Consider the following 15,865-nt stretch of genomic DNA (forward strand, 5'->3'; position numbering starts at 1 on the left):
ACAGATCACTATGGTCCAGTCAATTTTTGTCATTTTTTCTCGGTATGAGTTTAGAATAGGCTTACTTGTAACACAAATTGAATTTTCAAAAAATTATACAAGTATAGTACACTACAACAATGAAGGAATTTCCAAGAACACCATGCATATCAACCACTCCCAAATGTCCTAACTTGTGATTTTAGTGGGGGTAATGTTGAAATATCCCCATCCACAAGAACATTTGTGTCAATCATCCCCCCCAACCAAGAATACTGATCGACACCCATGCCCCAACCAACACATCCCACACTCGCGCACACACACAGTCACAGTGGATCCAGGAATATTATTTTACAGGGACCGCGGAACGGTTTTCAAAGTGGGGGGGGGGGGGGAGGTTGACCATGCAAAAACTCACAATCCTACGGTTTTGGAAAAAGATGGGTCTGAAGCCCCCAGTCCAAACTTCCCCCCCCCCCGCTTCCGCGGCCCCTGTTGTATCCGCCGAAGGGAGTTCGGAGGATGCTATATTGATTTGGCCTCGTCGTGCCGCAGAGATTTCCTTGTGAGTGCTCCACCAGCTGCATTTTCTCCGATCATCTTCAAATTTGGCATGAAGGTCCATTATGGTAAATTAAGGCCGTCTATTGATTTTGATGTGGGTGGAGACATCGTTGCCACGATGACCATATTTTTTTGGAAAATGTGGTAAAACCTGTAACTTCTGTTTTTTTCTGGTTTGTCATAACAGTTGGCACATAAGCAATATTAGAAGGTAAAGCGAAGATGCCTATCATTATTGGTGTGTGTGGGGGGGGTCTTTATTGCCATGACAATAATCCAAGTGAGTGTTAACAAGAACTATGACAATCCATTGTAGACACCCCCCCCCCTGAATGCCTCACTGCACAACACGAATGCTTCAGGCAACTGATCAGGTATTGTTTAAAGTTGAAACTTATCCATAAGAATTGAAAAGGCGATGTTTATTTCATAATATACATTGCTCAAAATTTGAATATCAATTGCTGTTCGAATAACTGTTTGAACACCGAGTTACACTCTAAAACACAATAACATTTTACCCAATACTGGGAAGAAAGGGAACATGCATATTTGCTGGGTATTTTTTTAATCCATATGTTGTGCTATTTCAATGCAACATTGCGTTAAATTTACAAAATATTTGGTATCTATATCTTTTTTACCCAGCCAACACGCATTTTCCCATTTTAGGCAATATTGGGTAAACCTAATTTTTTAGAGTATAAACTGACAAGTTCATTTAGTGAACCAGGTTGTACTAAGCTTATACATGTTGTTTTAATTCTGTTTTACTGTTCGTGCATCTCCCCTCCATCAAACTAATTAAATAATTGTTGTGTTCTTTAAATCGTCTCAGCTTCTGTGGACCTCCCTCGGGCTCGGCTAGCGACCCTCATCCCAAGGACTAATCTTACGTTCCCGTTCTTCGTCAACGCTGCGGGAGGGGCGTGGCAGCAAGATCGCCTCATCGACGTCCTTGCTTACGCCTGTTCCGATATTCTTCCTGCGATCACCACCATGGTGCCAGAAATCAGGTTTTATTCCTTTTACTACGAGCCCATTTGCCGACAGCTCCGTAGCGCGGCGAGAGACTTGGAGGGTTTCGACTCGACTGGCTACTGCAACGAGTTGGAGGACATGGTGACAGCTTTGCTTCCCAGTGCTCCTGTAATTAATAATTCGATGAGCGATCCTGGAGAAGGGGGAGGTGATGACTCGATGGATGATCCTCTGGGTATCCTCAATTCATTGAAGAACGTCACCTTAGAACTCTACAATATCGACATCTTCGACCCATCGACCATCTGTCCCAATATTGAAGGTCTGCTGCGGAAGCCCTTCCCGGCCATCCTCTTGGAGTTTGGGGGTGAGATGATGAGTAGGTTCCTACCGTTGGCACACCAGCCGCTCTGCAGGTTGGATTCTTTTCTGGAACAGTTCGGCGTCGACTCATCTTCGCCTTTTTATGACATCATACAGGAAGCAGTTCGCTTAGCTTCGAGAGCTGTAGGTTATGACAACAGAGAGCAACTTTGTGCCAGATTAGTAGGCGTAGCTCACAAAGGTACGTGTATATTGTTTTAAAAGGTAATCTTTAGTTTGACAGAAAACTACCAAATTATGTAATTTTGGTATGCTAGCCTCTTGGGACAAAGGACAATGCTCTTGAAATTTTATACACTTATGAATATGATTATATTTCATTTAATTCGTAGAAAAATTGCGTTGTTGATTAGTGTACAGGTTAGACAACACAAGTCAATCACTCCGGTGTTATTTTTTGGTGTCCAAAACCTGTGGTTACGTTATTACAACACATTTGGTTTAATAGTTTAACATTCTTTTGACTTACATAGGTGTTATATTTAAGTGCACTTTTTAACACCTCGGCGAGTTATTGGTTCTCTCTGAACACCAGGGCCCCGTCTTACAAAGAGATGTGATTGATCCAATCAATCACACAACTATGAACTGCCAGCAACGTCAACATCTGTTATGCATGTTTGTTCAAAATATTTTCTATGATGTATATTCATGCATTCATTTTTTTTTCTTGAAAAGTCACTGTGCTTCTCTTTATTTACGAAGGACATTATGCAAATTTCTAGTACAAAGAAATATGACATTGATGGACTTCCATAGAGTTATGATTGATTGGATCAATCGTTAGTCTTTGTAAGACGGGGCACAGTTCTACGTGTCAGCTTTTACAGTGTACATGCTTTTAATCCGGGGGGGTCCGTCACATTACATCAGCAAGGGCCGCAAGGACGGATCAAGCCAATCTACGCTTTCATCACAACACTAGCATGACTAGGGTCAAAGGGTAGCTGTACTTTATACATCATTTACATTACCCATGCAGGCCTTATTATAAAAAAATGTATTGACCGATGTCGGGAACGTTTCCGTCCTGGTCCACATTGCATAAAAGCTACCATTTTGGTGACTCCGCTGTGCAATGGTTACTTGAATTCCTGATTTTGATGTTGATTTTCACTGTTGAGTGTTGTTACCGTGGTAGTATTACAAATGGATGGCGAAGTTACTATACATGTTATAGTGACTTTGATGCGATTGGGCCCTGAAACGTTAATGCCCTGATAACTTGTTGTAGTATCCACTTGTGGAATATGGTATTATATCGGCTGTAGGATTAGGATAAAATGGATATTTCACCAACTGGTTATGCGACGAACTGGTCATAGGCGAAATGGTGATCAGATGAATTAAGTGATGATTGTACAAAATGGTTGGTAGACCAAATGTTAATGCCGGTGTTAATGGATGGATGGCATTAGACTTATAAGAGGGTAGACCTTGTGATGACGAAATGGCAATGGAATATATCATTGTCTTACAGATCGTGTACTCTTTATTTCTTCCACAGGGCACGAGAATCGTGTGAGATTCTCCAAAGACATCATCAAGGAACTGTTTAGAATCCCTATCAATGCCGACACGTGTGATTCTCTGCTTAGTGGTGCTATTCGTCGGGTCGTAAGGCCTCTCCTCACGGAATTAATTCCAGATACTGGACATCTCATACGCATCAGTGACTACTTCATTTCGCGCTTCAGCGGCTATCGGAATGTGTACGATTTCTGTAACCACGTGGAGACAGCGTTCAGAAGTAAGCCAATTTTCTTATTTTTCACACTCATTTGTAGTCATCAGAGGCATGCAGCCTCGACCCCCCCCAAAAAAAAAATTATGTAATTATGCTATGTATGTGGCTCAATATGCAAACAATGCGAGCGCAAATTAAGCGCACGAGCTGAAATATTTGCAGACTAACTGACCTGAAATATCCCTGAAAAGGGACATTTTGAAGACTTTGTAGGAATTCATGAAGAGATCAAGTATTACCGGTACACTATAAATTAAATAATGCGAGCGCGAAGCACAAGCTGACGGGCAAGCTAATTTCTTTTTATTCAGTTCAGACACGGTCAGAAAAGACATTTTAAATGATTGTTTTTAGTAATTCATGAAGAGCATGAATTTGTCACAAATGCACTATTTCGAACGCGATGCGCGGACTGAACATTCTTTAGTACTTGTACATTTAGACTTTGAAAGATGGCAGTCAATAAAAGTAATCATGAAAAAGATGCGCTTGTCGTATAAAAGCTCGAAGCGAGACAAAAAATCCCAGAAAATATATTTGGCGTACTGTATATTGACTTACAAACGGATAGCACCATTAAATCCACTCGAACAGGATTATGTTTTTTATAAAACGAACGAGCGCCAGGGGTGATGAACACATTGACCCTAACTATATTATGTTTCCCCCTAAAAATATTCAATTCACCCTTTTCTTTCCCCACTATGTCCCTCTTTATTTCTCCCCTTTTTCTCTTATTTTCCCCGTCTTTTCTTTTCTTTTTTTTTGCTAGCAGAGTGTGGGAGGGTGGGGGATATGCCCCAGCCCGTATTTCCGCCACTAATTATTATCATTACCATTATTACTATCATATTGTCATTATATTATCATCATTTTCATTATTACTATCATCATTATTATCAGCAGCAGCACCATCATCCTCATGATCATTATTCTCATTAGGTTCATCATGTTCGTGATTGTGATTCTAAATATTTTTACTTTATATTTTTATCTAAATGTCTTTATGAAATGTGTTTATATTGTACACAGTTGAACAAAGACTATGTTCCGCTTACAGAACTTGACATTTCTGTAGATTGATTTATTCTGTGTTTTTATTGCAGGTGAAGTTCCTCTCCCTCGACCAGCTTTTGGGGAGATCATCCCTGGTTCCGACCTGACAATATCTCTTCTGATCAACCTGGCTGGTAGCCTGTGGAGCCAGGAGAGTACTCTCGAATCCTTAGACTATGTCTGTACCCACGTCCTTCCTGTCCTCACCAGGACTATCCCTGAATTCCGGGACGCGCGGGGCATTTGGCGCCCATTGTGCGATGTTATCGAGTCCGCCGGAAGTCAATTCGACGCAACAGATGTCTGCTTTGACCTTATGCACGAAACATGGGAACTCCTGTATTTCCTCACACCACAGAGTCGGTATGACTTGTATACGTGCCCAACGGAAGAGTCAAGGCAAGAGAACACTACTCATCACAGTGATGAGCACATCGATGGCCCCGGAGTCTATCAAAATGAATCGCACTCCATCGAAACGGTGGAGGATGTCTCATTTGCATTAGTCCTCGTCAACATTTCTGAAACCTTCAACGTGGATATCGACAACCTGACGACCATCTGCTCCCTAGCGCCTCGACTCTTAAGGCCACGTTTGCCCGATGTCATCAGGGATTTCGGTTCCGAGATATTCAGTTTTCTGCTGCCACTGGCCGAACCGATCTGTCATAACTTTACTCTATTCCTGGACAGTACCCTCGCTTCTTTCGGAGTCAATTCTTCATCTCCCTTCTATCACATCATCCAGGATGCCGTTCGTATTGCCTCGAATCTTATGAAGTATCCAACAATAGAAGAACTATGTGGAGACATTGTGCAAAAACTCGCGGATTTTCAAGGTAACTAAAGTAGGCCTAACTGTAAATATTGTATAGGCTTTGCACTTTGTAATATATTACTGTATAATGCCTATGATAAAAGTCTAGAAACCTTTCGACTGGACTTGCAATTTTTATTGCAATAAAATAAAAATAAAATAAAAGTTTTAAATAAATAAAAGTTTTAAAGGGTTGAGTGAGTGAGCTCATTTGATATGATCAAAGTGTGTTTATACAGGGGACTGTGTGGAAATATTCTTCACTGTATTCAAATGCTCAAATATAACAGTGTGAAGATATTTTCACACTTTGGACACCTCAGCTATGTGACTGTTCACAGCATGTTTACACTGTCGACTATATATATTGTCGTTCACACTGTTGAAATGCTCAAATTCAACATTGTGAAGATATTTTCACACTGTGGACACCTCAGCTATGTGACTGTTCACAGCATGTTTACACTGTCGACTATATATATTGTCGTTCACACTGTTGAAATGCTCAAATCAACATTGTGAAGATATTTTCACACTGTGGACACCTCAGCTATGTGACTGTTCACAGCATGTTTACACTGTTGACTATATATATTGTCGTTCACACTGTTGAAATGCTCAAATTCAACATTGTGAAGATATTTTCACACTGTGGACACCTCAGCTATGTGACTGTTCACAGCATGTTTACACTGTTGACTAAATATATTGTCGTTCACACTGTTGAAATGCTCAAATTCAACATTGTGAAGATATTTTCACACTGTGGACACCTCAGCTATGTGACTGTTCACAGCATGTTTACACTGTCGACTATATATATTGTCGTTCACACTGTTGAAATGCTCAAATTCAACATTGTGAAGATATTTTCACACTGTGGACATCTCAGCTATGTGACTGTTCACAGCATGTTTACACTGTCGACTATATATATTGTCGTTCACACTGTTGAAATGCTCAAATTCAACATTGTGAAGATATTTTCACACTGTGGACACCTCAGCTATGTGACTGTTCACAGCATGTTTACACTGTCGACTATATATAGTGTCGTTCACACTGTTAAAATGCTCAAATTCAACATTGTGAAGATATTTTTACACTGTGGGCACCTCAGCTATGTGACTGTTCACAGCATGTTTACACTGTCGACTATATATATTGTCGTTCACACTGTTGAAATGCTCAAATTCAACATTGTGAAGATATTTTCACACTGTGGACACCTCAGCTATGTGACTGTTCACAGCATGTTTACACTGTCGACTATATATATTGTCGTTCACACTGTTGAAATGCTCAAATTCAACATTGTGAAGACATTTTCACACTGTGGACACCTCAGCTATGTGACTGTTCACAGCATGTTTACACTGTCGACTATATATAGTGTCGTTCACACTGTTGAAATGCTCAAATTCAACATTGTGAAGATATTTTTACACTGTGGGCACCTCAGCTATGTGACTGTTCCCAGCATGTTTACACTGTCGACTATATATATTGTCGTTCACACTGTTGAAATGCTCAAATTCAACATTGTGAAGATATTTTCACACTGTGGACACCTCAGCTATGTGACTGTTCACAGCATGTTTACACTGTCGATTATATATATTGTCGTTCACACTGTTGAAATGCTCAAATCAACATTGTGAAGATATTTTCACACTGTGGACACCTCAGCTATGTGACTGTTCACAGCATGTTTACACTGTTGACTAAATATATTGTCGTTCACACTGTTGAAATGCTCAAATCAACATTGTGAAGATATTTTACACTGTAAACACCTCAGCTATGTGACTGTTCACAGCGTGTTTACACTGTCGACTATATATATTGTCGTTCACACTGTTAAATGCTCAAATTCAACATTGTGAAGATATTTTTACACTGTAAACACCTCAGCTATGTGACTGTTCACAGCATGTTCACACTGTTGACTAAATATATTGTCGTTCACACTGTTGAAATGCTCAAATTCAACATTGTGAAGATATTTTCACACTGTGGACACCTCAGCTATGTGACTGTTCACAGCATGTTTACACTGTCGACTATATATATTGTCGTTCACACTGTTGAAATGCTCAAATTCAACATTGTGAAGATATTTTCACACTGTGGACACCTCAGCTATGTGACTGTTCACAGCATGTTTACACTGTTGACTATATATATTGTCGTTCACACTGTTGAAATGCTCAAATTCAACATTGTGAAGATTTTTTCACACTGTGGACACCTCAGCTATGTGACTGTTCACAGCATGTTCACACTGTCGACTATATATATTGTCGTTCACACTGTTGAAATGCTCAAATTCAACATTGTGAAGATATTTTCACACTGTGGACACCTCAGCTATGTGACTGTTCACAGCATGTTCACACTGTCGACTATATATATTGTCGTTCACACTGTTGAAATGTTCAAATTTAACAATGTGAAGGTGATTACACATTGTGTCTCACACTGTGAACACACTGTTGCACACACTGAGACACTGTGTTCTTTGCAGTAGGGATAACTTGTTTTTTTTTTCCTCTCATTTTGTGTTTTGTTATTTTCATCAGATTTCGATGACATCAACAGGCTAGATTTCACAGAGGGTATCATCAACTCTCTCATGGAACTTACCACTGATGTGGATAGATGCACACAAATATCCACTGACATCCTAGTTTTCATCGTCGAACCTCTAATCAACCTTGGAAATGAGGGAGAGAGATTCAATATCACCTCGGATCTTATCCATACGTATACAGGGTTTAGGGGTGTTGAACCGATTTGTCAGGCAATGCAAACAGCATTCGAAGGTAAGATGAACTGATTGGGCCTATTGTTTTTATTTTAGTCATTTCTAGATATTAATGCAATAAAAAAACATGCACACAAATATGACAAAGGGCGAGCATGGGTACACTGTACATCACATATCACCATCAATAGGGCAATATTTTAAGCCTATCTAATAATGATAATAATAATAGTAATGATTAGACACTGGATTTATATAGCACTTTTGAATCAGGATACAAACTTCTGCTATAAACCAGTTCACGGTTAGCTCATGATCAATTTTTCTCAAATGACCGTTATGATTTTTCATTAGGATAAGCACTATAATTTTCAAATTTAGATGTTGCGTTAGCTTTACCGTTAGAGTATTCAAATTCTAAGAACAAAAGGCATTGTATAGACCAGGTGACTAGAGTAGTACATCAGGGATAAAGTTTGGAAATCTGTTTTATTGTTTGCCTTTGGCACATTTGACTATTGTTCAGGCTGTCAAATACCAGTGATTAGAAGGCTCTGTTTATTAATCTTCAGCTTGAATGTGATGAAATGAATATTTTGAAAGGAATACTTGAATAATCATCAAATCACAAATGCCTACGTCAGTGAATTTGAAAGCCACCTTCATGGTTTATCTCAAATGACCTTTTTCAATTCTTGCGCAGTTTACAACCATGAACAGGCTTATTGCCTGTGGTGATCTGCCTGGAGGTGGTGTGCCAACCTCAACCTCAGGGTTTAATTTGCATGAATAATTTGTTTAACAATAAATATTCAAAAAACGAGATAATTTGTATACAAAAGAAAGTACATGAATAGAAAAGGCTCTCAAATGAATATAAATGAGCTTCTCTGAATAACATGACTTTTACTAAAGGCAAAACCATTCAGAGTAAATCAACTGAACCATGGAATGAACATGAAGAAGAAACATTGTAAAGGTATTGTATGAGGAATGCAAAGCAGGAGATGAAAGGATGGCAATAAAGAGGGAATGTGAAGCATGAGATAAGAATGTAAAGCATGAGATGAATAAAGGGGTCATTGTAGAAGTGGGAAGATCAAAGGAAATAGAATTATTCAATACATTGTGTTCAAATAAACTCCTACAACATCTACTTGAATCTCTACATGGTTGTTGTGTTTAGGCCCACTGGAAAGAAGGGGAACTGTTCTACATCGATCCAACATATTTTTGGTATACCTTTCCACCTTGGATGTACACATCCCCTTCAATCCTCCTATTTGTTAACTCGATAGCTGATACCTAGCTTGGTCACATTTGTTCTAGGGTGGCCGTACGGCGAGTCGAAAACAGCCGTTTCAACATTTTTTTTGTACCTGCTACATATAGGTGGTCTGAATGAAAATGAATAAATCGACTGTTTTGACTCGCCTCACGGCCGCCGTAGAACAATTGTGACCAAGGTATGAACCCCCTTCTCCTCCCCATCCATCCCCATGAGCGTTCTACAGTCCTGATGGTTCATCTTTAACTGTTTTTCCTGTTTTGTTTTCGCTACGCCGATCTAGGATGTGGGTCGCCTCGTCTAGCCGACATTGATGCTTGCGGAAAATGTATCAAACGTCCTCCGGTTGGGAACATAGACTATCATTTTGTGTCCAACCATGTGGACTGCACTGGCAGATGCCCTCGAGGTGAGTTAAGGGATGCTGTGGGCTGAAAATATTTATATCTAAATAAAAATAGTAAATTTCACATAGCAAAAAGCTGAAAATTTCATCGTAACTGGAAAAAGGAATAACAAAGCTATGGCATTTTAAAGATTTGGATTATTCCGTTGAAGCAGTTCTAGGCATGTCTTCATGAATATTCAATGAGCAAACTGATGTCATAGAGAATATGACATCATCAGTGGGTGTATTTTACACCCACTTGTATTTGTTATCAGATTTTGATGAAAGTTTCAGCACTTTGCTCTGTGAATTTTACTCTTTTTATTTATATATATATTTTTTTTTCAGCCGGAACATCCCTTTAAAGGGAGGAAAATGTTTCAAACATCTTCCAAACATACAGATTTCACTTGTTTGATAATACTTCAGCTAGCATAAAAAGTTAAGCCATTGAACACACATGGCATTCAGATCAAACAACACAAGTATCAAGCCTGCATGAGTTTAATGTCCTGGCTGATCATGAAGACCTCAGGCCAAGTTGTAAATGTTACAATGAAAACTTCAGTCTCTGATTCGTTGATTGTTCCACTAGTCTACGTCTCGTAGCTTCACTACAGCTCCTTCACAGACTGAAGTCATTCTTCAACTCTCTACAGGGAATGAACCTATTCCCCGAAGTTAATGATTAATTTTACCATTAATTCATTATTACAACACAGCATGGTTTCTATAACAAATTTCCTGTCAGCCAATCAGATTCAATGATTTCAGTAGCTTGTTATCATAATGCGTTTTATGAAACAGGCCCCTGGTCCAGCCACTCTGAACCATGCATCTGCAGCCTCTATCCGGGGGGGGGGGGCACTCAGTATATAATTCACAGTGGGTATGTGCCGCGCGGAGGGGACCCCCATTTTCACACTCAAATTTCCCTTCCAAGGCATAGCATTTTTGTCTTATTGAGAAGAAGAACAAAGAAAGCCGCTCCAAGGCACAGCATTTTCTTCTTATCGAGAAAAAAAAGAAGAAATCCGCTCCAAAGCTTCGCATATTTTCATTACGCCATTCCGATTGCATTGATCTGCTATAATGAGCTGCAATTTTGGTGAAATGTCCTACCATTGCTTCAGCTCTCCGTGAGCGCACCCGGCAGAGGCCGCGCTAGCTGCATCATGGACACATGACCGTTCCATAGGGATGCATACGCACTCACAAGCCGGCGATCTATTCCAAGGACCCCCGTTTTCACGAACATTTGTCGTTCCGAAGCCCGTTCCGAGGACCCTCCTTTTTACAATAAGTCCGCTCTTGCCCGCGGGACACCTCTACCATTTTTGGGGTCAAATGCTCCCCCCCTCGGGCTCTATCCTGAAGGCAATTTTTTTTTTATTTTTGAGGGGTTTTAAGGGCTACATTTCACAATCGAATGCATAACTCAATCTGAAATATGGGATAAGCTTTGACATTCGAGTGAAAGAGGATATTTTTGGGCTTGTCTCTTTTATTCATATAGGACTTATAAGCGGTAATTGCATTTGACAAATGTTATAAAAGTTTGGTTCAACTTTCTCTCATTTATTTCTGCTTCATTTTCGATCACTCTTGGTTCAAATTGTCCTTGGGTAATACCACATGTGTGTCCATGAGGAGTAGGGTTCAAAGGTCATCTAGGGGTCAAAACGTTAAATGACATGAGATCATGTCCAACCCTTTTTCAATTTTGGTTCAACTTGCTGTCATTTCTTAATTTCTGCATCAATTGTGTTTAAACTTGGTACAAATAATCATTGGGTAATACCATGTGTGTGTTCGTGAGGATGATAAGGTCAAAGTTCGTAAGACATCATATTGCATATTTTTGCGAAATCAGACGAGATACTTTGTGAAACGCGAAACCACCTTGTGAAATTGTTAACTATTTCGTTTTACTGTTTGGTATTTCAGAGCAAGATGGCGCTAATGGCCCTGCTGTATTGAACAGTTGTCTACGATGTGTAGGAGGGACTACATGGCGTCCATCCGATGCGGGCATGAATGAGTGTGGCACTTGCGGGTTTTTGGCAGGCTTCGATTGCGTTGGCTGCGATGGACAAATAAACAGGTATGGTACTAATGGACTTGTGGATCATATTACCGAACACTTTTCATAAATTCAGTCATAGCCAACACAAAATTATTAAAGGTGTTACGGGTTTTGAATCATTTTCTTACGCGTATGCGAGCATTCACTATACAATACATCTGTTAACCCATTGTCTACCAGCCCAGGTGTTCTATATGTTTATCTATAGGCATGGCAGTTTGCAGTACTGTAATGGATATCCTAATTGAATAATGTTTCTTGTACAAAGCCTATTGGAATTACAGAATAATTTGCTTTTCACACTGCATTTCCTTAACCCCATACTATCTTTTTTTCGATTCACACTGTCTTTCTTAACCCCATACTATCTGCTCAACCGTGGTTAATGCCTTAACCCCGGACTATCCCTCAGCACATTGAATATTGATGATTTTATCATTCAGAGCGTGATTATCGTGCAATTCGACTTCTGTTATTGGCTAATGCTTAGCCCCACTTTCCTTAGCCCTGTTTTGTTTTCACACTGCATCTCTTAGCACCGCAATTGTGGTGCTAGCACCACAATGAGCTGGCTAACCCTGCTTTTTTGCAGGGCCAGATAGTATCGTACTATTTACCGTGCTAGCCCACTTTGCTAAAACGTAGTGTGAAAACGAAGTGGGATAAGCTTAACCCTGGGAAATTGGTGGGGCTAAAACCCCCCTTAGCCCCACCAATTTAGGGCAAAAAATGCAGTGTGAAAAGCACGTGGTGGAGGCGCGATAGCTCAGTCGGTAGAGCGGAGGTTTCGGATTCTGGTGACCCGGGGTTCGATTCCCAATTGGTGCACTAGTGCCCTTTGGTAAGGCATTTATCCTCATTACCAGGTCCCTTGGAGAGGACCTTAAGCTGTCAGTCCTCTGGTTGCTTGCTCACAGGCATTCGTTCTTTCTAAGCAGTCAGTGAAAAACCTCGGTATAATATAAGTGAACAGGGGAAAAAATGATATGAAAATAATGTATGCTAATATTTTCTAAATATTTTGTACCATTATAATTTTTTTGATGTTCGTGAGCACCAAGGACAAGTGAATACCGGAGCTATACAAGAACCTATCATCATTTCACAGCACATTGTGTCAAATATACACTAGATCTATATAATATACCTTTTCTGATACATTTTTGGTAATAATAACATTGTAGCCCATCCAGGAATTCATTTGGAGAAAAAATGGGGGAGGTGAGCAACTTTCTTAAAAATGTCAAAAAATCATTAAAATAGGTGTTCTTTTTACACACAAATTCATCTGGAAAGCAAAGAGAAGTGGCCCAGTTCAATGATATCACCCCAACCAAGAAAAGAGGGCTGTCTTCACTTTGTTGAATAGAGGGTACATTTTGAATGATAACCTATTTCAGTACCAAAAATAATACAATTATACATAAGAACACATAATATCAAAAATAAATCAAAGGTAGACAGTTGAATTCATAGAAATATTTTATTCTTAGGCCCTATCTTACAAAGAGTTATGATTGATCTGATCAACCTCAGCTGTATGGAAATCCATCTATGTCATAATTTGCAAAACGTAAGCTTACTGAATTATCAAGAAAACAATGAATGTGTGAATATATATCTAGAAGTATTTTTTAATCATGCATTTTAGATGTTGATGTTGCTGGCTTTCCATACTTGTCATTGATCGGATCAATCGCAATTCTTTGTAAGATGGGGCTCAGTTTTATAACAGTTTCATGTTTTTTGTTCGCAGTGGTTTAGAATTTGATGCTTGTGACATATGTGGAGGAGACGGCAGCGGTTGCACTGCGGTGTCATCCATTGTTCCAGAAATTATTCCATCAGGAGGAGAATATGAGGTACACAAATAATTAAAGGACAAGTCCACTCCAACAAAAAGTTGATTTGAAAAAGGAGAAAAATCCACCAAGCAAAACGCTGAAAATTTCATCAAAATCGGATGTAAAATAAGAAAGTTATGTTAGTTTCGTTTAATTTCACAAAACAGTTGTATGCACATCCTGGTTGGTATGCGAATTGGCAGACTGATGACGTCACCCACTCACTATTTCTTTTTTATTTTATTATATGAAATATTCTAATTTTCTCCTTGCCAAGTGAAACAAAGTTTCATTCCTCCCTGAACATGTGGAATTACCATTATTTTACCAGTTTATGGTTAAGTTAAGTTGGTCCTTCTTGTCAAATCTGTAAAAATTGAAATATTGTATTATTCAAACAATAAAAAGCAAAAGAAATAGTGAGTGATGGACATCATCGACTCTCATTTGCATATCACTGAGTTGTGAAAAATAAGCGAAACTTAAAAATGTCATAACTTTCTTACTTTACATCCGATTTCAATGAAATTTGCAGCATTATGTTTGTTTGATTGGTTCAAATCAACAATTTTCTGGGATGGACTTGACTTTTAAGACTGAAATTTTCTGTGTCTGTTTGGTTTGATCACTCGTGATCTCACTCCTACATATGATGATAGAAAGTTTAGTATATGCATTACCTTGGTGGTTCGCGCGAAGTGGCTCTCATTCAGTTTTTCTACTTCTTTCAACAATTAATTTTGATATGAAGAAAACCAAAATCTAAGAAGAGATGCATCTTATTAGGGAGAGTAAAACAAGAGGTACAATTCAAAACAAGTTTCATCAAAATCAGTTAAGAAATATGCAAGTTATGGACGTTTAAAAAGAATTTGTACTTTCTACGGGATCCTCAAATTGGCCACCATGTCTCAGAATCACAGATTTTGTGGACAATTCTCCATTTGATTTGTACACAATTTTTCAGATTTTCCCATTGTGTTTCAACTGCATCTTGCCTCCTGAGCATAATTATGTTATGGGAAAATATAATGCACACCACATATGTCAAGGTCAGGAGGAGATAATGTGAAAAAGTAAAATGAAGGGGAAAATCTGTAGTAACAAATAAGCAATGACAGTTAAAAGCTACTGAAATCTTTTGATCTGATTGGCTGATATTACTTTTGTTGTAGAAATAGTGCATTCCTTGTTATAACAAATTTTTATGAAACCAGATCCAGAACTGAGACCTTGAATGAAATAAACGGAACAGAGACAGAAAAATTGGGCTTTACAAATAATGATGATAATAATAATACATGTACATATGATTTATATAGCGTCTTTTCCATTTTGATTAAATGCTCAGGGCACTAAGAAGAGAGCAAAACATAAAAGTAAAGAGAACTAAGAAGTACAAGTAAGGGTAAATTCCAAATGGGGAAAAATAATACTGTAGTGCTGGGCGATATTGCAAAATAAACAAAATGATGCAATATTGAAAAAAAACTTAAATATTTGAAAAAGGTTTTATGATTATGTTGATATAATTTCCATATATGCTCAATTTCATAATTTTTTACAAGTTAAGAATGTTCATCTGTAAAATTGTGTCCGATTTATACTACTTTGTATTATGTTGGAGTGGAAATGAAATAAAGAATTAAAATATATCAAGGTAAAACGATATGACCAAAATATTGTCAATTATGAAACGTTTATCGCTATTAACCACAAATGCTGCTCTGTATCTCTTTAAAACAATGAGACTTTATTAGTTGGTACCCATATGCCTTCTTATCATGGACAAGCACCAAGGAGAGCCATACTCTCATTTCCCCCTGCCCTGTTCTCATGGAATTGCAGCTCATAATAAACCTAGATAACAAGTTTTCAGACGTGGCGTTTTACAGAATCGCTGACTCTAAATTCATTTTTTGGGGTCACATGCAAACCTTAGTGAAACACCCATTGTATGT

General features: G+C 38.7%; 1 protein-coding gene across 1 annotated transcript in view; it reads left to right on the plus strand.

Annotated features, from left to right (window-relative positions):
* The window catches only part of LOC121405714, a 69,237-nt gene that overhangs the window by 19,862 nt on the left and 33,510 nt on the right, over nucleotides 1-15,865 (plus strand). The window contains exons 4-10 of the mRNA XM_041596635.1: nucleotides 1,385-2,092; nucleotides 3,419-3,661; nucleotides 4,765-5,553; nucleotides 8,114-8,356; nucleotides 9,870-9,995; nucleotides 11,922-12,078; nucleotides 13,817-13,922. Of these exons, the coding sequence (XP_041452569.1) occupies nucleotides 1,385-2,092; nucleotides 3,419-3,661; nucleotides 4,765-5,553; nucleotides 8,114-8,356; nucleotides 9,870-9,995; nucleotides 11,922-12,078; nucleotides 13,817-13,922 (2,372 nt within the window). The remainder of the gene's footprint in view (nucleotides 1-1,384; nucleotides 2,093-3,418; nucleotides 3,662-4,764; nucleotides 5,554-8,113; nucleotides 8,357-9,869; nucleotides 9,996-11,921; nucleotides 12,079-13,816; nucleotides 13,923-15,865) is intronic.

Source organism: Lytechinus variegatus, chromosome 19, assembly GCF_018143015.1.
Source record: "Lytechinus variegatus isolate NC3 chromosome 19, Lvar_3.0, whole genome shotgun sequence".
Taxonomy (NCBI): Eukaryota; Metazoa; Echinodermata; class Echinoidea; order Temnopleuroida; family Toxopneustidae; genus Lytechinus; species Lytechinus variegatus.